The sequence below is a fragment of the Delphinapterus leucas genome, chromosome 3 (assembly GCF_059928025.1).
Source record: "Delphinapterus leucas isolate spDelLeu-1000000601 "Yukka" chromosome 3, BTC_Dleu_Yukka2, whole genome shotgun sequence".
Lineage (NCBI taxonomy): Eukaryota > Metazoa > Chordata > Mammalia > Artiodactyla > Monodontidae > Delphinapterus > Delphinapterus leucas.
The window spans coordinates 103,158,442-103,184,757 of NC_143131.1; the positions used below are offsets into that span (position 1 = coordinate 103,158,442).

Here is a 26,316-nt window from a genome sequence, read left to right on the forward strand (position 1 = left end):
AGGAAAAATCCAGAAGATAGCAAAAGTGTATGAGAATGCATATGTTAGGAAGGAGGGGTGCTTGGGTGGGAGCCTTTTAAACTGAACGTTTTTTTAAGAGTCTCAGTCCATGAACTGGGGGGTTTTTGTTCAGATTATTTTCTTACATTTGAAAAACCACCTCAAACAGTGAAAACGATGTCGTCTGTCAACACACACATATGAACATAACTTAAAAATCAATTTACTTAAAAAAAAAAGCAATTTACTCAAAGTAATAAATTTTTGCATGGATATTTCTTAAGAAACATAACAATTATAATGAAATTACGCTCTGATAATTAATCACTCATTTCTCCAGAAGAAATGCCCTATCAACAGCTCACAGGCTTCCATCTTTTCATTACTAACTTTGGTAATGCCTTGTAATTAATTACCATTGCATTAGCTCTTATCCTTCATAAGTTGCATAAATTTCTTCAGTGGTAGGCACTGTCTGCCACTTCCTCCCAATCTACTCTCCATTTTAAAACTTGAGATGAGGGGCTTCCCTGGTGGCGCAGTGGTTGAGAGTCCACCTGCCGATGCAAGGGACACGGGTTCGTGCCCCGGTCTGGGAAGATCCCACATGCCATGGAGCGGCTGGGCCCGTGAGCCACTGCCGCTGAGCCTGCATGTCCGGAGCCTGTGCTCCGCAACGGGAGAGGCCACAACAGTGAGAGGCCCGCATACCACAAAAAAAAAAAAAAAAACTTGAAATGATTTCATATCTAATACTGATATTTATTTTTTTTTTTAATGTTTATTTTATATTGGAGTATAGTTGATTTACAATGTTGTGTTAGTTTCAGGTGTACAACTGAGTGATTCAGTTATACATATACATATGTCCATTCTTTTTCAAATTCTTTTCCCATTTAGGTTGTTACATAATATTCAGTAGAGTTCCCTGTGCTATACAATCCTGTGCTTATATTCTTGTTGATCATCTATTCTATATATAGTAGTGTGTATAAGTCAATCACAAACTCCTAATTTATCCCTCCCTCCAACATTTCCCTTTTGGTAATCATAAGTTTGTTTTCTATGTCTGTGCATCTGTTTCTGTTTTGTAAATAAGTTCAGTTGTATCTTTTTTTTTTTTTTTTAAGATTCCACATATAAGTGATATCATGGTATTTGTCTTTCTCTGACTTACTTCACACAGTATGATAATCTTTAGGTCCATCCATGTTGCTGCAAATGGCATTATTTCATTCTTTTTTATGGCTGAGTAATATTCCATTGTACATACGTACCACATCTTCTTTATCCTTTCCTCTGTCAATGGACATTTAGGTTGCCTTCCATGTCCTGGCTATTGTAAATAGTGCTGCAATGAACACTCGGTGCATGTATCTTTTCGAATTATGGTTTTCTCCAGATATATGCCCAGGAGTGGGATTGCTGGATCATATGGTAGCTCCATTTTTAATTTTTTAAGGAATCTCCATACTGTTTTCCATAATGGCTGTGCCAATTTACGTTCCCACCAACAGTGTAGGGTTCCCTTTCCTCCACACCCTCTCCAGCATTTACTGTTTGTAGACTTTTTGATGATGGCCATTCTGACCGGTATGAGGTGATATCTCACTGTAGATTTGATTTGCATGTGTCTAATAACTAGTGATGCTGAGCCTCTTTTCATGTACTTTTTGGCTATCTGTATGTCTTCACTGGAGAACTATTTAGATCTTCTGCCCATTTTTTGATTGGGTTGTTTGTTTTTTTCATATAGAGCTGATGAGCTGTTTGTAAATTCTGGAGATTAATCCCTTGTCGGTTGCTTTGTTTGCAAATATTTTCTCTCATTCTGTGGGTTGTCTTTTCATTTTGTTTATGGCTTCCTTTGCTGTGCAAAAGCTTTTAAGTTTGAGTAGGTCCCATTTGTTTATTTTTGTTTTCATTTTTATTACTCTAGGAGGTGGATCCAAAAAGATAGTGATGTGATTTATGTCAAAGAGTGTTCTGCCTATGTTTTCCTCTAAGAGTCTTATAGTGTCCGATCTTACATTTAGGTCTCTAATCCATTTTGAATTTATTTTTGTGTATGGTGTTAGGGAGTGTTCTAATTTCATTCTTTTCCATGTAGCTGGTCCAGTTTTCCCAGCACCACTTATTGAAGAGACTGTCTTTTCTCCACTGTATATTCTTGCCTCCTTTGTCATAGATTAGGTGACCATGGGTGCGTGGGTTTATCTCCGGGCTTTCTGTCCTATTCCTTTGATCTATATTTCTGTCTTTGTGCCAATACCATACTATGTTTTGTTTTTAATTAATTTATTTTTGGCTGCACTGGGTCTTCGTTTCAGTGTGTGGGCTTTTTATTGCAGTGGCTCCTCGTGTTGTAGAGCATGGGCTCTAGGCTCACGGGCTCTAGAGCGCAGGCTCAGTAGTTCTGGTGCACGGGCTCAGTTGCTCCATGGCATGTGGGATCTTCCCGGACCAGGGCTCAAACCTGTGTCCCCTGCATTGGCAGGCGGACTCTTAACCACTGTGCCACCAGGGAAGCCCATACCATACTGTTTTGATGATTGTAACTTTGTAATATAGTCTGAAGTCAGGGAGCATGATTTCTCCAGCTCCGTTTTTTTTCCCTCAAGATTGCTTTGGCTATTTGGGGTCTTCTGTGTTTCCACAGAAATTTTGAAGTTTTGTTCTAGTTCTGTGAAAAATGCCATTACTAATTTGATAGGGATTGCACTGAATCCGTAGATTGCCTCGGGAAGTAAAGTCATTTTCACAATATTGATTCTTTCAATTCAAGAACATGGTATATCTTTCCAACTGTTTGTGTCATCTTCAATTTCTTTCATCAACGTCTTATACTTTTCAGGGTACAGGTCTTTAGGTAGGTTTATTCCTAGTTATTTAATGTGATGGTAAACGGGATTGTTTCCTTAATTTCTCTTTCTGATCTTTTGGTGTTGGTGTATAGAAATGCAAGAGATTTCTGTGCACTAATTTTGTATCCTGCAGTGTTACCGAATTCATTGATGAGCCCTAGCAGTTTTCTGGTAGCATATGTAGGATTTTCTATGTATAGTATCATGTCATCTGCAAACAGTGACAGTTTTACTTCTTTTCCAGTTTGGATTCCTTTTTCTAATACTGATATTTGAAACACCGTTTTTGAACCATTTCTCCCTCAGCTTTGAATGACAAAATACAATGATAACCCACTGTCCTCGTGTTTTTCTAATACTTATTTTCTATTATTTATGCTAACTTCACTTGCATTTCTTACTACTCTGCCATGTTCTTGTTAAATATCAGCCCTCCCAGCTGAACTTTAAGTTTACTGTGGGGAGAGAATTGCTGTATCTAGAGCATCTACCAGTGTGCAAGGTGCAAGTACTTGATGAATGAAAAATAAACAAATAACAACGATAGATGTTTCTTCAGACTCAATGCACTCTCATCTCTTTACACCTAACTTTAGGAAGTTCACCTACTGACTGACAGTATTGCATATCTGCACAATTAGCCCTAACATAGGTTTTCCCCCTTTTGTCAGTTTCTACAGAACATCTATATTCAATCTACCATCCATATACAAAGTACTGTTACTAGTCAAACTACACTGAACCTCACTTCCCCACTGCTACTATTATATAACAACAGTCTCCTATCTTGTAGACTTAAAAATTTTCTATTTTTGGTTGGTGTCTGTCATTTTTCAGCTACTCAGTCGTAAATCCTTCTAATATTTGTTCTATTCATCAGTATTCCAAAGCTACCATCTGATTAGGTCCCCAATGACTGAAACCAAGAATACTACACAATAGCTTTATGGCTCATATCCTTTTAACAACAGTTACCATTTATTGAGCATACACTATGTACGAAACACTGTGTTAAATGCTTTACAGACCACTCATTTAATTCTCAGAACAACCTGTGAGGAAAGATTTTTCATTTTCCAAATGAGGAGACTAATCAGAGAAATTATATTCCCCAAGTCCCAGAGGTAGTTAAGAAGTACAGCCAAGATTCAATACAGCTCTCTTGACTCCAAGGCCATGTTCTAAACTGCTATGTATGCTGCCTGTGGTAGAATTTGTATCCTGTTGTTTTTAATGGCCACTCTCACCACATTATTTCCTTGCTCCCAATTCCACAGGGACTCCTCCCTGTGGTGCTAAATGTAACTTAAATATCTTGCCATCATGACTTTATATTAGCTTATTCTCTTTCAAAGTCACTTTAATTCTCATTACCTGAGCTAGTCTATCTGTCAGTGATGTCATTTTCCTTGCTTATGATAGGCCAAATCATGACTTCTTCTGCTTCAATACTCACTCTGTCAGAAATCCCTAATGTCTTCCACAGCTCACTTTGTTCTATTTGAAATTCTTTCATTATGTGGCTTCTATGGAATTAAACCATAACATTATAAAGCAGGAAGAGCCTGAGACTGCACTCTAGTCAAATGAGTCTAATCCTTGCTCTATCACTTAGTACCTGTGTGATCGTGCACAACTTACTTAATGTCTCTAAGTCTGTTTCTTTCATCTATAAAATGGAAATATTACCTGCTATATAGGGATCTTGGTTAGGATCAAATGAAAACGTATGAAGGGCTTAGCATAATACCAAGCACTTATCAGCTTTCCTTCCTCCTTAAACATGAGAATTCTAAGTTCTATCTGCCACATCTTCAATTATCACCTCTGCAAAAGGATTCCTTCACGTTATTAAGCTCAGTCATCCTCCCAACATCAGTCCATATTTCTAAATGCTTGCTGAATTTCTTTCTGTAAAAATTAAAATGTTCAAATCTGCAAGTCCTATCTCCTCCCCATGCCTCAATCAGCTTCTTGTCTTAATAACCATCATTACAATCCTGGAAAACTCTCTTTCCAGACACGAAGGCTTGAACCCTTGACATCATCTTTGACTTTCCACTCTGCATTCTGATTAGGTATAGTGTACTGTATAGAATCTACCAAAACCATGTCTTTTAAAATAATCTCCTTGTCATGTTCCCACTGCTACCTAGTCCTTATTTCCTGAAATGACCTCTAAAATGGGACCTCCTCTGTTCTCCATGGAGAGTCTATGCTTTCTGACTTTGTGCCTCCTTGCTATAATCATTCTATTCATTGTATATACAACATTTTCGCCACAGCTTTCCTAAATCACAACCAGTTCTCCAGAGATCCATCTCAAATATCTCGTCTTCTATGACACCTTTCCTAAGTTCTATTAAATAGATGTACTTCCCCTCCTGAGTACTCTGTACAGGTCTTTTCAGGGCTCTTACTATTTGGCAGTAAATGTTATATTTACAGTTTTCTTCCCTATTACTAAACTGCAAGCTCCCTGAGGCAAAGACCTATGTTTTACTTATAACTATAAATCTAGGACAGTGCCTTGAACACAGGAGGCCCTCAGTACTATATATGATTATTCCACTCATTCATCTATCCTTAGTCTTGTGAGCATCTATAAAACATATTCAGTGTGTGTAATATTATTTTATACTTATGCTTACAATCTCAATTCATCTAAAAGCTATGTTAAGGCAAACTGCACTATTTATTCTCAGGCAGTCTAGTACATACTCTTCTATGAAGGTGGTAAGCATTTAGTACAATACCACAAAGATGTTTAACGACATTTGATGGTTTGGGAGACACATTAAAAAAAAATACAAATCTGAGAGACCCTACGTACCAAAATTGCATTCGGCATATAACGGACACATTTCAGAAAAGCAAAACTTACAATAAACTAACCACTAATGATCCTTAAAAGGTTAGGTCAAATAGGTGAGATTCAAAATAAAAATCTTGCTCATATTTTATTTGATCTTAATAATTTGAAGAAATTATAGCCAAAATTAAGGTTAATTCCTCAGGAAGCTAATGGCATTTGTTACCAGGTACCAGGAAGGAAAAAAAAAAGTAATGTAAAGAATTTAGGAAACTACTCTCACTTTTAAATCCTTGTAAAATTATGCAAAAATCCCGTGATCCCTTTTTTTTAATGAATAAATTACTGTGTCTTCCTAGGAATGACTTTTAAAATATGTTCTTAAAATTCTCCCCCCCAAAGGCACTCCCAATAGAAGGAAATACTAAGGAAAAAAGGATGGTAGTTTTATAAGTGAAAGTAAAAGGAGAAAAAGAATGATTGTTTTTAAAGTGAAAGTAGAAATTATTCCCAACTTGCTGTGGGGAAGAGGATAGTTGGCTTTAAAAAAAAAAAAAAAAGAAAGGAAAAGAAAAAGAAGTTTTAGTTTTTATAAAGGAGGATCTTATATGTAACACATTAAAAAAAGGGGGGTGGGGCCTAATCTCAAATACAGAACTGGACATTTAAATACAGACATATGAACCTAACAGATATTGCCAAATGTGCAAACTTGTAAAAAAAAAAAAATATCAAGGGAGAAAGACATAAAAAGAATAATCCATCATTAGCTATAAACTACATACCTGTTTAAGTCTGGCAAGTTCTTTCAAAGCTCGTCCCCACTGCTGCTTATAATGCAGCTTAGACTTAGTTGTGGATTCCAACTTTCTTTCAAGTTCAACCTAACAGTGATTAAAATCATATCAAGTGAAACACTATACCACTGTGTACAATCACTGAAAGATAATATATACAAAGACTCTGGCTTAAGAAAAGAGTTTATATAGTGTGACATACGACATCATCTAAAACTGTTATATAATTTACTGTAAATATTATGGCACATGAACATTTTCTTGTTTAAAATATAGTTGTATTTTTACTGCCTAACAGCCTATACTAAAAGGAACTGAATCAGTCTTAACCTCCAGGCAGTTGCTATAAATGTATTTAAAACATATATATTACATAAAGATCACAGAGTGAATAATACATTTTTTTTTTAATATAACAAAAAGCAGTTGTTAGCATTCCATTTCACTGACACTCTCAACCTTGAAACCAAATTATTCCTGTTGGAGACCTACCATTATGTGGAATTTTGTCTTACACTGAAGAGAGCTTGTAGGGATACTTTTATAACTCTGTTTTGGCAAAAATCATAGAATGCTGAGAACAGTGAACTGTTTTATCAGAAGGCAGTTTACTGAGAGTACAAAGTCAAAAATATTTTAAGAATGTTAAACCCAAGAGTAAGAAAAATAATGCTCCTAAAAACACTCATCTAACTTTTATTTTCTATTTTTCCTCAAATATATAAAGAAAAACACGAAATAGATTTGATTTTTAAAATACGGTTATTTATACTTGCAGCAGGCAATCTGTTGTGTATGAACTGAAGCCAACTTGGCTAGGTTTTGGAATGTACTCTCTCAAAGTTTCAAACCAAGTACCAAACAAATTCATGTAGCCAACAGACAGTTTTACTATTTAAGTGATAAGGTAATTATATGGATGAATTACAGTAAAATACTGTTAATCTAAACTGGTCTAATTTTTTTATATCAAGTCTAGTTTTTCCCATACACACAACTCCTAATGTTTTGCAGAAAAATAAAACCGAAGACACTATCCAAAAATTCAAGCTTCAGAAAGCTCAGAAGGAAAATAAAATGAAAGGAAAAGCAGATTGCCAAAATCCCTTCACAAAAGACCAGAATGTTCTCTGCAGTAATATATGACTTCATGGAGTCAAGGTCTTTTCTGCTTTACAAATCCCTAGTGCTTGGATTTAAATGTGTTGACATTTCACAACTATACTCATACATCTTAAGTTGAATAATACTCTGAGATTATCAAAGATGATCTCTTCCACTTATGCCCTAAAGACTTATACTTATTAGTTGGTAATTTTAACAAGAGGACATATGTCAGAGGAAAAGCAAAAATCTGTTTTATGACTGTGTGATAAAAGAATAGGATTCAGTTATAAAAGTGACCATGTCCCTGGGTCTTGGAGAAGGTACAGTATCCTGGACGAGCCTCAGAATGAGGGTTAGGACAACCTAGAGAGATCACTTATACCCACTGAACTGACTCCATCAGAAAAAGCTGGGGAGGTTTTATCAGTTTTGCCATGATTATCAAAATAACTCACATTTGCATTGATATTCACACAGTAGTTCACACTAATTTAAAATGCATATATAATCAAAACATATAATGTCTTTATTCTTAACAAACCAAAAAAACCTGTAGCTAACAAATCTGAGACGTTACACATCATTTTTCTAATTTACCCCAAACTACCAAATCAGTGATGCCTAACTTTTTTTAAGGATACAGATGCCTCTGTGATTCTAAAGAAATATATGGACCCAACTCCCAAAAAAAGGTACACAACCAAAATTTTGACACAATTTCAGGGCATTCAAAGACCTCGAGTTAAGAGCCCTTTTTGTGGGTAGACATGAGACTTCGGGAAGGCTTTTTTGACTTAAATCATAAGCCAAGTTATAGACTCAAATTAAAACTTGGCTCAGGACCTAGAGTCAATTCAGAGGCTAGTGAAGACCAAGCACAGACTTTCACTGATTCTCAATGTCCCTGTTTCTATCCTTGATATACCCACAACTCTAATTCTCTACTGGAGGCATGGCATTGTCTTTGCCTCTAATTTCCTATTCCCCAGTTCCAATGTGTCACAAAAAACTATAGATTTCTCCCTTGAAATATTTTCCAGTTTTATTCTTCTATGTTCTTTCTACCATTTCCTAAGCTCAGGCTTATCTCATCTCTTGTCTGCTCAGCCTCAAACGTATTCCATCTACAAATCCTGGAAATCACTATTACATCAATTTACTCTCTACTAAAAAATCTACAACAGCTACTACTTGCCTACAGGACTGAGCCTAAACAACTCTGCCTAGGTGTTAAAGCACTCCGAGATAGAATTTCCATCCTACTTGTTCTACTACTTTCTTGGTACTCCTCAACAGGAAACCCTCTACTCCAACCACCGGGTTTGTCTCCCCTACATTCACCTTGTCCAAGTTACTTCCTGAGCCTGTCGATTCTTTTTCTTCATCGCTTATTTAAAACTTCAGATTCAGCTCAAATTCTACCTCTCCATGGAGCTGTCTTAAAACTACTATATTCTGAACACCAAATGACTTCTGAATTGCAAAGAGTTCCTAGCACATTCCCTGGTATTCGATTATATATGGTCATTTAAGGTTCTCTGAGTCATCTCCCCAATTATATTACAAACTCTTCTAGAAGTGAGGTCCCAGGGACTTCCCTGGTGGTCTAGTGGTTAAGACTTTGCCTTCCAATGCAGGGGGTGTGGGTTCGATCCCTGGTCGGGGAGCTAAGATCCCACATGCCTCGCAGCCCAAAAACCAAAACATAAAACAAAAGCAATATTGTAACAAATTCAATAAAGACTTTAAAAATGGTCCACATCAAAAAAAAAAAAGTGAGGTCCCAAAAGGATAACATACTTTTACTCTTTTCTTTTCTCTCATTTTTCCCTTTGTCCTAAAACACAGTGGATACTCACCAAATGTTCTTAAATACACAAATTTAGTTTCTGTCTTAATCTTCTGTATGCATTACTAAATTATAATGCTTTCCGTATTTTATTTTTTAAAAGTTCCAATTGTTTTTAAGCCATCTAAAAGTCATTTCCTAGCTAAAAGCACATCAAACTATTATTCACTTCTTAAGGGAATCAAGAATTGCATTTGGTAAAACTGTATCTTAATGTTAACTTATTTTTAGACTATTTCAGTGAAAATGGAACTATCTGTGTTATACTGAAGAGATGAGTAAACAGAAAAGAAAAAAAGCTCTCAATCAGACATAACCAGAAGTTGCAGACTAAATCAGGTACCTTTTCACTTAAGTCTTCCTTTTCATGCTTTTATCTCTTTGTTACTTAAGAAATAAGATTCTGCCCTCTTCTGGCTCCAAAAAAACTTACAAAGAATGTTCAAAAGAGCTGAGAAGCCTTGTTTTGCTAGGCATTTAAAAACAGTGGATGAATTCATTAGGTCTGATATAAAGGCGCTTCCATTACACTTTTTTTTTTCCTCAACAAGTTCATGGTGCTGTTTATATTTGTAATATGTTTGGTGATTTTTATCCTTTTGGTAGAAGTGTAATTGGAAGAAGAAATTTTTACAAATCATTTACAATTATTTCTATGGTGATATCTAGTATATATTCAGAAAAGATGAATATCATAAGCCCTCTGTTCCAATTTTGAGATATTTGGCCCTGAATTTCCCCAAGATAAAATGGAAATACTCTTGACACCTACTTAGGAGAACTTGTGAGAATTGATGAGATATTGTCTGAATGCTTCAAATATCTCTGGCAGGCCACATAATTCATAATATATAAACAGAAATACTTTAATATTTGGTTTAATCAAAAGGGGTGGGAAATGTCCAGTTTGATTCAAATTCAAGGTTACCGGTAGAGAAATGAGAAGGCCAAAAATGGAGAATGAAGAGATTGTCCAGATATGTACGAAGCAGAATCAACAAGACTTTGCAATTAAATAGATATCGGGGTAAGAAGAGGAACCAAAACTAGCATGGCATTTGACAAGCTGCAGAAACATTTAATGAATTCAGAAATGCTAGAGGAAAGCAGTTAATACCCTTTTCAACTCAATTTTTTTTAACCACTCTTATTCTTGTCTCCAAATTTTCTATATGCACCCTTCTGCCTCTTGAATAGTCATACCAAGGGCTAAATTTTATATCTATGCTCCAACCATCCCCTCCTCTCTTAAAGCTTCAATTTCTCCTTGCTGTTAATTTCTTGTCCTTAATCTAAAAATATTCTCTGATTTTTCCTACCTCTAAATAAGCTTTTCTCAAGAGCTTTAGGCCCTTGGGCTACATTTTTTCTTGTCTTCTGAGCTTTTTTGAAATTTATTTTTTTATTATATTTTAAATTTTTGGCTGCGTTGGGTCATCGTTGCTGTGCGTGGGCTTTCTCTAGCTGTGGTGAGCGGGGGCTACTCTTCGTTGCGGTGCGTGGTCTTCTCACTGCGGTGGCTTCTCTTGTTGTGGAGCACGGGCTCTAGGTGTGCAGGCTTCAGTAGTTGCAGCACACAGGCTCAGTAGTTGTGGCTCACGGGCTTAGCTGCTCCTCGGCATGTGGGATCTTCCCGGACCAGGGCTCGAACCCATGTCCCCTGCATTGGCAGGTGGATTCTTAACCACTGCACCACCAGGGAAGCCCTTTTCTTGTTTTCTTTTCAAAGCCAAACTTTCTATAACCTTCTGCAATTTGGCTTCTTAAAAATCAGTGACCTCTTAACTGCCAAACACATGGGGGTCTTGCCTCAACCACTCTTGACTTGCCCATCATGAAAGATTACTTTCACTTCCTCATTCTTTAAACTCCCCCTTTCCTTTTGGGCACAGCACTAGACTGTTTTTATTACTTCTCTAAATCTCATTAGCCTCCTTCCTCAACTCTTGATTGTTCTCAAAGCTGAACGTCCCCCTAAGTTTTATCATCAATTAGCCTTCCTAAACACTCCTTAAGCAATTGCATATACCTGTAAGCTGTTACTTTATTCAAATGATTCTCAAATCTGTTTGTCTAGCCCTATTCTCTCCCTACTGTATTTTCTCATTTTTTAACCATTTAGTTAAACTCCTTCACTTAGATTACTGCATTAGCATCTCAAATGTAGTATGTCTAAAATCTGAATTCCCTACAACTTCCATCCCTCCAAAGAAGTTCATCGAAAATCTTCATTTCTATTAATATTAACATCCATTAAGCCAATCTTATAAATTTGAGAGTAATCTTTGACTTTTCTTACCAGATGAAATATGGATTCTTTAAGCAAACATCTAAGCTCTTCCCTCATATGGCTGAAAATTACCTTTATTTCCAGCATTCTCTTATCAGGCCTATATTTATTTTAAAATTACAGCTGACATCTGCACAATGCAGGGGTACCACATGCTAATCCTCCATGCTGTCAAAAAAATGCCTATAACTTTACAGTTGGCCCTCTGAATATGTGGTACTGCATCTGAGGAATCGACCAACCACGGGTCATGTGGTACTGCAGAATGTATTTTCTGAAAAAAATCTGTGTATAAGTGGACCCTCACAGTTCAAACTCATGTTGTTCAAGGGTAAACCATACTACTATAATGACTAGACTCCAGGTTCTAGTCAAGCAACTATCCAAATATGCAACAGATATTTTAATCTTTTTTATGCTTTTGTTCAGTACTTCTTTTTGGAATAACCTCACCCACATATTTACCTATTTCAAGTTTCACCTATTCTTAGGCTCCATATACAATGTCATTCCTGCTTTATACTTAGTGTGTTGATTTCAGAAGTTGACTTTGTTTTTTTTCCCTTTGGACTCATGGCATTTAGCAAGAGAAAGTTAGACGATATCTGCTCGTTTGCCTTTTGCTATAATTATTTGGGTATGTTCCTCGTCTCCTTCTGTAACTTGTTATTTACTTGACGGTATCCTGAACATTTCTGAATCATTCATAATGGCATTTAGCATGGTATCATAAATAGCATACAACTTTGCTGGATAATGAAAAACCAACCCTATCAATCAGCATCCTTCCAGGAATCTAGAAATCAGAAGCAATTTAATACAGGAAACCGGTTCAACAGATAAAGGAAGAGCAGAAAGGCCAAAGAGGATATGGTGAGGCAACCCAGTAATCAGCAGCAGCAAGAAGCCCCCACCTCTCCTAGGTAGGAGGGACTACAAAAAGGTACCAGGAAATAGTAGTTCTTAATACAAGCAACCCACAAACTGGGGATGTCCAGTGGGCTAGAACCACAGTGGAGACTGACTAAAGGAAGCTGGAGAAGGGATGCCTGGTGGGAGATGGAACCATAAAAAGATGTAACTACTGCCAGAGAAAATAAGGGAGGTAGAGAGGCAGAAAGAGAGAGAAGAAAGAACTACTCTGGCATCTTCCCAACTCCTATCTACCAATCTTCTGTTAGTGTCCCCTAGTGGCTGAATCTACAGAAGAGAAAGGGCAAGGAAGCCTTCACTACAATGCTGAGTGGGAACAGACAGGCAATGGCTGCCACGACAATTAAATCCTTAAGCTTCTAAAGCTTATTTTCCTGTTTATTATTAACTCTTATTTTCTTAAGTCTGCTGTATCTTTTTAATAATGCCTAAAATTTATCAAACTCTAAAATGCAAGAGCTCATATTGTCAGACTTAGATTGTCTGTTGGATAGTACACATTTTTTAATGCCTAGAACTTGAACATTCTGTCTGTGGGGAATCCCAATACAAATGAGAGTCAGGACCTGGCTTCCAACCGCAGAAAGCAAAATAGGATGGCTATCGCTTCTTCCAAACTAAGAGTAGAGTACAGACCTGTGATTTAAATGCATGCTCCTACCTGAGACAGTGAATCTAAAGGGCACTAATATGGAGAGAGGGTATTCACAATGGCTACTGCAAAACTGAGAGTTCAACAGCCTAACACTAGAATCAGGGGAGACAGAATCCAGGGACATGGCAGTCATGGCACCAACAGTAGCATCCTGAGTAGACTGTTTTATGACAGGATGGGCCCATGACTTGCTTCCCCCAGGTTTTTTAGCTTTCTTGACAGGTTTGTGAATTCCTCTAGTCCAAGAGTTGTCTGTTGTCTGTAACCAAGGACTGTAGTATAGGCTATAAACTGATAAAAGCTATGAAATTCAAGTGTTGACAATGTCATGTGCCTCAAATTCTCTGATATGTTATTTGATATCAGAATACTACAGTTAAATGTTATTACATTGTATATGCAAGTATCATTTTTTATTTTATAAATTTACCAGTAAGGCTAGTTAAATTGCCATAACTTGACATGGGTACCTTTTCCAAAGTGAGAAGATTTATTTCAGACTGTAGCCGAATTTCTGGTTTGCTGCTTTGCTGATCCTTGAACTGATGGAACTCTTTTTCCAAAATCTTATACTTATTTTCAGCATCATTGAGCTGTATTAAAAAAAATTATAGCCACTTTAAAACAGCAGTACGCAAAGTTTAGTATTACAGAATTCAATTCAATAGTGTCATTTTTTCTTACTTTAAGGCATGTTTATATTAGAAAATTTAGAAAATACATAAAGTATAATGAAGAAAATTAAGATCTCCAGTAATCTTAAAAATTCAGTAACTCAACTATATACAATACAATTGATTAACAATACAATTGTACAATTGTATTGATTAACAATACAATTGATTAACAATATACGAAAACTTTTTAGGAGTATGAAATTTCTTATAAAACCAGTATCCTGAGAACATTTTTGTTAAACTTTGGATGGCAAATGGAAAAGTCGGTTTATAAAAATACTGAAAATAATTTTTAAAAATGCAACATGTAAGATTGAGCATTATAGATATACCTGATTATCGATGAAAGTAATTTTAATGCAGTATTTATTGTTCCTATAATTTGATACTGTATGAATTTCATAATTCCAATGCTATTACAACTTACAGATTATTTGGCCCAGTCCCTTCATATTTACAGGTAGGAAAATTGAGGATCAAAGAGCTAAAGTACTGAGGCAGTGCCAAAGAGCTAGTCACTAGGAGACGCATGAAGAGAATTCAGATCTTTTCATCCCCTTGAACGATGCTCTAATGAATAGTTCCTTAAATTTAAAAAAAAAAAAAAGAGAGACTGCCTTGACTAAACACTGTAATTTCCCTTAGAACAGTTTCAAAACTACCAAGAAAAAGAAAAAAAGATATAAAGGTATTTTTTTTAAATGTGGGATTTTTCTAACCAAATGCAAAGAAGCACTGTTTAAAGATGCTTTCTGAAAACATACACCAATATGACTAGCCATCTTTAGATAACCCAATTATCTCTTTAAGACTGACTTAACTAAATGCGAAATACTGAGAAAACTGGTGGCAAAAATGGAACTTAAATTACCAATAATAAATTCTTGTTTTATGCTAATAATTATCAATAATTCTAATTAGGATTTATCTAGCATCTTTAGGTAATGAATATCCCACACATGGAAATTTTCCATATAACTGAAGTTTACCTCTTTGAACATGTAAATTTTGTTTAAAGTTGAATAGAAACCTCTCTAAAGAATCTGTCACATTTTTGTTTTAAACAAAAACTAATAAACTTAATATTTGGCATTTTTTTGACCATTCAGGACATTATCAATCTACTATTAAGAATTACTAATCAAGCTACTAGGCATACTGGGTTCTTTTTCCTTTGCTAAGTGGCCTATAAACTACATTGATTTTTTTCAGTTCTGATAACTGCCTTTACATATTTGAATATATATACTTTATCTTCATCACCTTGCACTGACAGTGTATCTATCTGTCCCTTCTACCTGTCCAGTTAGAATTGTGTGTATAGTACATGTAACCTGGTTCAGAGCAAGGGCCTAAAAAGTTTTCTTATATATAAAAGGGGAAACGTTTACAGTCATGGACTTTGCAATTTGGGCATCCCAGAAACTTCTGCTGCCCACCACAGTTTTTTCCCCAGGTCTTAGCTTATGTTTTAGAAGTGCCCCGGGGAATTTTTCCAAAATACCAGTTCTTCCCGCCAAGGTTCTTCCCACAACGCTGTAAGCTAATTATACCAGTCTGGGACAGGGTGGACACGTGGATTTTTTCATGAGCTCCCCCGGTGATTCTAATACATGTTAGAAGCCTTTGTTCTAGATGGCTGAATCTCCCTGATAAGTGGTAGAAGAGAAGCATTACTGGCGAATCCCATCACAATTGCCCACTTTTACAACTTTATCTTTCATAAATTTACATGCGACCACCACAATAACAATCAAATTTATATTTATAACCACCTAAATAATATGATCTTAACTGACCCTGAACTGCTATGGAAACTATTCTTCATGCCAGGATTTACTAAAGACTTCAGAGGCATTCATCATACATATCTAATCTACACTGACATGTTTCAAGACGGATAAGCTTCATTTTTAAAAGCCTGAGCCTTCCTTTTTCCAGCAGATATTTATTAAGCCCCTATTATGTGCTGAAGACTGGCTGGGCTCCAGCCATACAGACAGAAACCGACACAGTTTTATGGAACTAATAATCTGACACTGATCAAATTATCACACTAATGAAAATAAAAACAAACTGCTATAACAACATATCATAAAGAAATAGAATAAGAGAATAATACCCCAAGAAAACATACAACAAAAACTTGACCTAGACTTGGACAGCAGGGGTCAGGGAAGATTTCTCTGGGAAAGTGATGCCTCAGCTGGAAACGGAGGGATTAGTACAGTTCACTAGGCCAAGAAAAAGCAGCACACACAAAGATCCTAAGGGTGAAGCATGCATGGTATGCCTGAGGACCTGAAGAGGACGAGTGTGGCTGGAGAGCACACAGAAAAGGTGAAAGAGTGGGAGATGAGGTGAGAGAGGTAGGCTGGGTCCAAACTATGCAAAGACTGGTAGGGCAAGGTAGTAATTCTGATCTTTATGAGCGTTAAGACAACCCTGAATTTAGAGGAGGGTGTCATGATTCCAAATTTCAAAAATATCACTCAGGCTGCGACAGGAAGAACAGGTTACGGGGTCCATTACTGACATAAAGAATACTTACAGCAAGGTCAAGTATGGATAGGAGGATCATGGTGGGTTTTAAATGCCTTTAAGACACCCAAGTAGAGATGTCTAAAAGGCAATGAGATAACTGGGTTGAGAGTGCAAAGGAAAGGTTTGGGATATAAATGCACAAGTCTCAGAGATACAGATTGTCTCTGAAACCACAGGCACGAATAAGATTGTTTAGCACAGTGTAAGTCTGGAGCTTGGAGGAAGTCCAACATTTAATGGCTAGATAAAGGAAAATAAACCTGCAACGGACCTGAGGCATGGCCGGAAAAGTAGAGAAAAACAAGAAGAGTGGTGTTATAGAAGTTGAGAGAAGAGAATATATAAAAACAAGAATAGTGTTGATGTTGTCAATAAGTTTGAGTAAGATGAGAAATGAAAAACACCCACTGAATTTAGTGACTGAGCCACTGGTGGCTTCTCTGACAACTGGCTGGCTGGGACAATGAGGATGGAAAGCTGAGGTGGATGGGTTGAGAGGTGAGAAAATGGAAAGGAGCACAGACAATCCTCTCATGAAATTTGGTTCTTAACTGAACTTGGTCCAAGTGATATATGAAGAATATCTACATTTGCTCAAAGGAGCAAAAAATTTTAAGATGAGAGTTAACTAAAATATAGCACAATCTCATACAAATAATTATAAGGGAAGTAAGATTACTCCAATATAGTCCTCAGCTTTCAGGAAAAGGAGATCCAACTTACATTTGACTCTCAGTGTAGTAAATGTGATTAATAATCCAAATTACTGGGAATTTTTATAACTCCTTAGTGAATGATTTCTATTATTTCTAGAATGCAAATAAACTCTAAGTTTAAAGAGATGACAGGTATTTTCATCCAACCTGTTGCTGAAGTCGGTGTTTATCCTCTTCTAGTTGCTTCATCTTCAACCTTTCTAGTTCTACTTGGTGAACACAATCTTCTTTGGCCCTACGGATAGAGTCCTGGAGTTCTTGCAGGTTCCGTTCACGTTCTGATTTCAGTTCCCTCCTTTCTCTCTGAAGCTTAAAACAGGTACATCTTTAAGAGGCTGACCTATTCCTACCTGCATTATACTAGTCAATATTCTATTATCCTTACATATGGTCAAATGTTCAGAATATTTTATGAAGTGATTTTTATATCATTTTCAGGTATTAGAGAGTTAATGTTTAAGTGTATTGAAATTATAAATTTTCGATCATTTACTCCTAAAATACAAAGTATATCCCAAAATGATGCATAAATTCACTTCAAAAGGCCCTAAATGCTTAAAACCCCTATTTGAATAAACCCATTTTATTATGTAAGCAAATATGCCCAAGTTTCTTTACGTCTTTAGAAACTTCTTATTTTTTACCTAATCACATAGAAGGTAACAAAGCCTTAGTATTAGGAACAAATACACATTATGTTTAGGTTTAACAATCTAAATCAATTTAGAAATTGCCGAAAATGTGTAGAAGTAAGGCTAGGGTGATATGCTGAGAAAATTTTAAGAAACATTTGGGTAAGGAAGGGGCATATAAATTTCACAAGGAAGAAATTCTAATAATTTGAGGTGAACTTTATAGTAATTTAAAGAAGTAGTTAGGGTACGATTTAATAAGACCTAACAAAAATGCTAACTAGGCATGGTACTAACGTAAGTTTATCCTTTCTTGGGATCTAATCTTCAATGGGCAAGAAGGAGGTATATTCCCTTCTTAGTGAAATACAAAATCATGATTCTAGGTCCCTGAGCCTACACTACATTTTCTCTTTTCTCTAGGTAGTGCAACTATCCATTCCTTCCACATAGTTGCACAGGTAACCAAAACTCTCCACTATTGCAAAAGCCAGCCGAAGCTGACTGAGTAATAGTTAAGAATTTCAAATAACAAACAGTTTTCTACCTAATTCCTCACCTTCTAACATATAAAACATGCTTCACCTAGTTGAATAGCAGTTTTCTCCATAATGTCTGAAAGACTATTTCCGTGAAATATACTTTATACAGTACAAAGGAAAAACAAATGAATGGTATGAATTTAATATATGGATTCTGTGAAATAAAGACATGATAGATGAATAGAGTACCTCTGATTCTGCAAGGGCCAGCTGCTGCTCTCGCTTCTCCAAGTCAACTAGGGTTTTTTGAAGTTTTCCTTCGAGAATAGTATATTCAGCAACCTAAAATATAATAAAAGTTACCTTTTCCCCAAATTCAAAACACAAATTCAAAAATGCATATATTATGATTTTACTGAAACAGAGGATCTGGGACTAGGAAAATCATGAATTACATATACCAATTCAAAGCAGAAATTCTTTCCACTATACTCTAAGGAAGGAAGCCAATCTAGCTTCTGCTTGGGTATCTCTAGTAATACTCAGTCTCCTGAGGAAGCCCTTCTCCCACTGGGTGGTAAGTTAGACTGCCAGTAAAACCTTGTGTTTTAGTAAAAACCTAGCTCCTTAAAAATCTGCCTTGCTCAATATTCCAGTATTTTTCTGAAGCCCTCTTAGTCACTTATGCTCTTTCTCTGGAACTAAGACTGGTGATAGGCCAGCTATCGCCAATCAATTTCACGTCAGTCCTCCCATTATTGAGATCTAGTCCTTTATTACAGTTTAAACAACTGAGTTCTTAATTGCTTCTGAAGCTACAGTTCCTGCTTGGGACCTTAGCCTAGTACCCCAATCTGTACAAGCCTAAAGTCCTGCTCTGCTCTGTCTTTAAGGATGTGAGTCCCATTAAGGATAGAGGTCTACCTGCTTGGCCTGTATAGGATCCTCTCTCATGGTTTTCTGTCTTTTAGTTCAGACTGATCATATTTACTAGGACTTTCTGAACCAAATTTTCTGTGCTCCTCACCAACAAGTCTCCAGGTCCCAGGCCCCAACCTGATTTTCTCTTTACAAGCCTGGGTTTGATGCTCGTTAGAAGCCCTGTTTTTTTTAAGCCTTTAATCCTGTTTCTATCCCTTGGGAAGAAAAAAAGTATCTTCACATATTTGACTCCAGTGATAGCCATCATACATCCTCCTAGTCTTTTTTTCTCCAAGATAAGCACAAGCGTCAACTATTATTCACATGTTATTGTTTCCACATCCTCTAATACTTGGATTTAATCTGGAGTCTACATTCTAAACTAAGTCCTTTCAAAAATATGGTACCCAGGGGGCTTCCCTGGTGGCGTAGTGGTTGAGAGTCCGCCTGCCGATGCAGGGGACACGGGTTCGTGTCCCGGTCCGGGAAGATCCCACATGCCGCGGAGCAGCTGGGCCCGTGAGCCATGGCCGCTGAGCCTGCGCGTCCGGAGCCTGTGCTCCGCAACGGGAGAGGCCACAACAGTGAGAGGCCTGTGTACCGCAAAAAAAAAAATATCGTACCCAGATGTGATCTCACTAGTTCAGAGACTAAAGAATGTGCACGGCTAAAGACAGGTCAACAAATGTCTCCTAATTTTAACTCCATCTAAAATTGCATTTGCTATCTGAGGATCCTAGTCACACTGTTCGTTATGTCAAAGAAAATCCCCAAGGTCTGTGTTTTTAAACTTGGAATAACTATACCCATTGTCCAAGTGAATGTTTTACTCTGACTACAGAATGACATTTTTTTTTATTAAACTTTATTTTGATGATTGATTTAGCTCAACATACCAACCAAGCAAGATCATTTATTTATTAATTCTGTTAACTCTACCACTGATTTTTGGTTCATCTTTAAATTCTTAACCAAATCACTAATATAAGTGTGTCAAATTCTGAGTGCCACATGTAAAAAAGCCTTATAGAAAGACAGGTAAACAGGATGGGGAGGAAGTATTCAAACCATATGTTCGTCCTCTGGCAACCCAAACATCTTATCTATGTACCATCACAGATACGAAGAACTCCCAAATTTATATTGCAAAGTCAACCCCCCCTCCAGAGTTGCAGACCTGTAAATCCAAATACCTGCTGAACATGCCAAGAGTCCCCATAAATCTCAAACTCAAAACTATAAAACCTGAAATCATTCATTATCCTTTTAATTTTTTTTTTTTTTTTTTTTTTTTGCCGTACACGGGCCTCTCACTGTTGTGGCCTCTCCCGTTGCGGAGCACAGGCTCCGGACTCACAGGCTCAGCGGCCATGGCTCACGGGCCCAGCCGCTCCGCGGCATGTGGGATCTTCCCGGACCGGGGCACGAACCCGTGTCCCCTGCATCGGCAGGCGAACTCTCACCCACTGCGCCACCAGGGAAGCCCCATCTTTTTAATTTAAACAAATATTTATTGTATACGTAGCAGATGCTGGGCAAAACAAAGTCATGTGGAATCTGTACTCTGAGAGAAGACAAACTATAAACAAAGAAGTGGATATTTAATGTAATAGTAGGTAAATGCTACGAGGAAAATAAAGCAGAATGAGGGGACAGTTAGTGCCTGGGGGCAGGGGAAGAGAGCAGTATTTTGGATACAGTGGTCAAAGAAGGCCTCGCTCACATTACTCTGAGCAGAAACCAGAAAGTATCTCTGAAAGAAAAGCAGTCTACAGATCCTGAGGAGAGAGGTGGCTTAGCATGTTTGAGGAAATACACAGAGGCCAAGATGGTCAGAATAGACTGTGTGAACAGAAGGCTGACAGAAGATGAGGTCACAGAGAAAGCGAGGGGACAGATTACAAAAGGCCTTGTAGGTCCTGGTAAGAACTTTGAGTTCTATTCTAAATGTGATGAGGAGTATGATGTGTTTCAAGGAGGAGGAGTACATAATCTGACCTCCTCTACTCTTGGCTGATATCTCAAGCTACAGGGGTCAGTAATGGAGGACAGGATACCAAGTTAAGAAGTAAATGCAGAGACTCCGCAGTGCCAATGCAGGGGGCACAGGTTTGATCCCTAGCGGGGAAGATCCAAAATAATAATAAAAATAAAAATAAAGAAGTAAACGTAGTTATCTAGGAAAGAGATTGATTGCTTAAACTAGTAAAATAGTATGAGAACGTTACAACAGCGTTTGTCCATTTCCTCACTTCCATACTTTGTGTTATTTTCATCATATATTTTGCTTTTACATATAAGCATCAACACTGAAAAACACATCAGACACATTAAAAAATGGCTCAAAGACTAACTTGTCTTAAAAGCTAAATGTGCTGTATCATCTGAAGGCTTACTGTGATAAGATGCATACCGTAAGCCCTACAGCAATCACTAAAAAAAGAAATAGATATTGCTAATAAGGCAACTGTAGAAATAAAATGGAATCATAAAAAAAAAGAAAAATTCAATGAATGCAAAAGAAAGCAGGAAAAGAGAGAAAACAAAGAATGTATGGGACAAATTGAAAACCAAGAGCAAGATAGTAGATTTAAACCCAAGCACGTCAATAAATATAAATGGCCAAAAGTCAGAGACCTGAAAAAACTTTAAAGAATTTTCTAGTCCATACCCTGTCCTGTCTCTTGATCTAGTGTAGCAAACTACCCTGCCACGGTCTTCTCCCATTTATAGACAGTTCATTAACCACTAATATGAGAGTATTTTTACAGACTTGAATTTGGAATATTTTAGACAAGTCTAATTTTCAGGGTTGTTTTACTCAATACCTTGAGTATAAATAGATAAATATTAAATTTTGGCTTTCTGGAATAAGATCAGATGGTGTCACGTTATCATTCTAAAAGATGTGATTTATAACATTTCATGATTCAATCTTTTAAAACAGCTTAAGAGTTTTTGGTCCTTTTTATTAACGAATAGATTATAATGTAATATTTATATATACTTAAATGTTCTATTTTCTTTTTAAATACAGAGATAGGCTTCTTCTCTAAAGTATTCACTTTCTATATTTATTCACTTTTTGAACAGGTAACACATTTGCAGGGTTCAAAATCTAAGGAGTACAAGACAACTTACAGCGAAAACCCTTCTTCCTATCCCTGACCCATTCATTCACTTTATCCAAGCCAATATATAACCACTATAATTAGTTATTCCTTCCAGAGATTTCCTTTAATGTATATAGAAGATACTATCATTAATATTCTTTCTTTCCTCCTTCAATTTTTATAAAAGTCATTACCTTTTTCTTTACTAGTGATTCCCTCTCTCGGTCCCTTTTCTTCCATTCCTCTGCAAGAGCTTGCATATGAGCCAGTTCTTTCTGCTTTAGCTGTCAAAGGAAGAAAAATAAAGTAAAAAAGAGAAACTCTAAATATTTCAAATAAATAAACCAGCTGTTTTCAGTTAAGTAATTAATATTGATCATGATATATTTCTTTCAGACATTCCATTTTATTTAAAACAGAGGATGCCTGCGGTGAGTAATACCCATATGAGTATAATTCAGGACAGTATAAAGTTAATAGCTGTTTTCTACCTCTCTTGTTTAACAACTAATGATTCCAGCTTCCAGGAGGGTACGCTAAATGAGATCTTGAAATTAAAAGAAACCTTCAAGTCCTTAACCTCTGAATTCTAACCTTCAGTGCTAATTTTGCCCACAAATCATGGAGAAAGTTTAGGAGAATCCTTTACTGAGTGGCTTCTGTGAAGCTGTCACATTTTGAGTAATTTTTAATTCTTCATTTTTTTTAAAGAGTAAGGCATTCTTGAATTCAAAGGGACTAGACAGAGTACCCATGGAAAAGAGAGAGAAGCCTACTATGGAGAAGGGAAAATATACTAAATAGACAAAAAATCTTTTAAGTAACATTTTAAAAAAGTAACCTGATTTTCAAAAATGTCTTCCTGCATCTCCTTCCACATTTCTAGCTCAAGTGCTGCTTTGTACTCTAAGGTTTCACGAGGCTCTGTCTGGATTTCTGGAGGAACAGAAGATGGCTTTTGTTGTACAGCAGATACACCCTAAGATATGAATGAAAGAAGCATACTAAAACAAACACACTCACGCATATATACCCGTTACGTCTGTTTTAAAGAATAATTTCATAAGATTCAATGACATATACCTGAGATGAATCAGACACAAAAATCTCACGCATTTTCACTAGTCCATAATCTTCTAAAGTCACTGTGTAAGAAAGATCTACTATCCTGTTATTTGACCTACAAATGAAATCAGAAATATTTTAAAACTCATGGAAACACTTTTATATTTCCTTTTACTTCCCCAATGCTAGAGCACCGAGTAGACAGCATGTCTTGCCCCTGACACTTGCTGCTCAAAGTGCAACAGCTTCTGCAGACTTCAAGACCTTCTATATATGTGATATTATATGATCACAAACACAGTATGAAGTACATACTTACATTCACTACAAAATGACCTACAACAGTTACAGATTTGAAAAAACTGAACAGTATAAAAGAGAAATTTTAAATCTCACTGCCCACAGATAATCACTGCTAAAATTTCATTTCCTTCCTCTTTTTTAGATATGTAGATACACATGTACCCATGCACATAAAATCATACAGTTTTGTCCTTTTTTCCCCATTTATCCTCCTGCATTTTCCTCCTGTGTAATGACAAACATTAATTAAAAAATATAATTTTTAACGCCTGTAAAACACACTAATGAATTTATGTAGTAAAATTTTAAAAACTTAACAATTCCCCTACTCAATTATATATAGATTATTCTAGACTCTTTTTCTACTTTGTCTGGAATGAACAGCCTTGTTCATAAATCTTTTACTGGATATGAGCACTGCTTCAGGATTAAATCCTAGAAGTGGGATAATTATGTTACTTTTATTATAACGAATACCTTTCTGTATCACAGAACCTGAATGCAGCATTTACCATTAAATAAAAGGACAATGTTAGAGGAAAATAAAATTCTAGCAACAAAAAAATGTGGCTTTGTTTAAATCAAACAAAACTTTAATGAATGGATCCCACATGATTAGAACTCCTAATAACTTTTACATTTTCTTCTTCTAATGTCAGATTTCAGAAGAAATGAATAAAATAAAATGAAGCGCTATCATCTCTGAAGTTTTCACTTAGGTAAATCTCTTAAAACGTCTGTCTACAGAGCAGGGCGATAAAAGTTATTCAAAGCAATCAGCATTAAAATAACTTCCAACAAGTAATGATTATTTTCATTATATTCTACTTACAATAAGAGAAAAGAATGCTGATTTTTAAAAGAATTTTCAGTTAACCAGAATAACCGATTCTCTAAAAACCTGTTCCCAGATCTCCAAGTGAATAAAAGTTTACTAAACCCTTCACTCTCTGGAAGTGGCATGGATGAGGAAAAGTAAGGGAAGAAATTCCAATAATACTTCTACATCTCAGCTTTTTACTGGGCCTGATTTTCTTCTACAGTCTTACTATGCTTTAAAAATACAGGCATGTGATATGTAAGGTTAAAGTCAATTTAAATTTCTATTGTTAAATATAAAAAGATAACATATTTGTTGAATGATTTTGTGTAAAATATGTGAACTCAAGTTTCTCACGGTGGCAGTGAATTTCAGGGCAAAAAAATGAATATATATATATTTTTTTAAAGTGTCGAACGTTTGCAACGTTCTCCAAGTATATTTGAGGCAAAAGTTTAAATATTTTTCAAGTAGAAAAATTCAAAATAATGTAAAAATACATTATAAATTTGACCCTGAGTTACTAAGCTAAAAAAAAAAAAAAAAACAACACAAAAAACAAACTGATCCTGAACTTAAAATTATCAGTCTAAAGAGAGGAGAGAGAAATACTTACTCAACACTCTAAGTATAACAGTATTATGGTAGCACAGATTCACTCTGTGAGGATATAGTAGGTATCAGAAAGCTAAAGAGCAAACTGGGATATAACCCCCATAGGTCAAAGAAAAAAGATCAGAAAAAAAAAAAAATGACATGAAAGGATAAGGTTGTAGCTGGCTAAACGGAATAAAAAGCGAAGCTAAGACCAGCTCTAGGAAATGCATTACCCTTGTGCTGCTATAACAGGCACGCTTTCACTGAAAGTTTGTCGCCAACACTGTTCACCATTAGAACCTAAAAAGCGAGTTTTTTCTGAAGACAAGATGTTAGAAAGTTGGATTCTGGCAATTCCCAGAAGTAAATCTTTACTCATTTTATCCTTGTGCCATAATTCAACCAGCAATGGAATCCTAAAAGGAAAAGAGAAACATATGTTCATACCTATCAACTCTGAACTAAGGCTTTTCTGGACTAAAATTTTTGAATTCCTTTAATGTAGCCAAAGATGTTTTTGCTATCTGGAATGTAAAGGCTCAATTCCACAGGTAACAAACAGAAAATACTATTAGATTTTTTTACACCTCTTCCTGTGCAATAAAGAAAAACCCTTCCGAACACTACTATTCCCACAAATGGTTACATAACGTTTAGTTACTCTTCATTCTTTCTTTTAAAATTCTTTTCAAATTGTGATACTCTGAGAAAGTAAAAAGACACTTCACAGATCTCATTTTTCGTCACAAATCCATTTCAGATGGCTGGATCGACATTTCCATTTTATACAGATGAAAAAACAGAAAAAGCAAATAATGCATTACAGTCATTAAGTAAATCAATAATAAAAACTAAACAGTTTATTTATCATCACATATTATATTAGGAAAAAGCAAGATTACTTTTCAAGGTTCCTTCATTATTCATGTATTGTTTTAAGAAAGTTCTAATATCCCAACTCAGGCAAACAAGATATGAAAATCTAAAACGAGCCCTCGTAACCACATAAAACTTTATAGTGGAACCACAAGTGTCACAGATTTTAAATTTGTTTCTAGATTCGCAAATGCATAAGCAGCTATGGATGTAAAAATATAGGAATTCCTCTTGTTAATCTGATACAAATTTTCAAGAGTTGA

The 26,316-nt window shown here is 36.1% G+C and overlaps 1 protein-coding gene across 4 annotated transcripts in view; it reads right to left on the reverse strand.

Moving 5' to 3' along the window:
• Positions 1-26,316, reverse strand: part of CEP120 (centrosomal protein 120) — a 78,770-nt gene that overhangs the window by 17,017 nt on the left and 35,437 nt on the right. For 3 of the 4 annotated variants that reach the window (XM_022588678.2, XM_022588677.2, XM_022588681.2), the window contains 8 exons: positions 25,411-25,593; positions 23,476-23,572; positions 23,234-23,371; positions 22,587-22,676; positions 18,608-18,700; positions 17,392-17,553; positions 13,778-13,900; positions 6,462-6,560 (listed from right to left, as the gene is read on the reverse strand). In XM_022588678.2, coding sequence (XP_022444386.2) covers positions 6,462-6,560; positions 13,778-13,900; positions 17,392-17,553; positions 18,608-18,700; positions 22,587-22,676; positions 23,234-23,371; positions 23,476-23,572; positions 25,411-25,593 — 985 coding nt within the window. Of the gene's footprint in view, positions 1-6,461; positions 6,561-13,777; positions 13,901-15,537; positions 15,634-17,391; positions 17,554-18,607; positions 18,701-22,586; positions 22,677-23,233; positions 23,372-23,475; positions 23,573-25,410; positions 25,594-26,316 lie in introns of those variants that run through there. The other variant, XM_022588682.2, reaches the window with a different exon arrangement.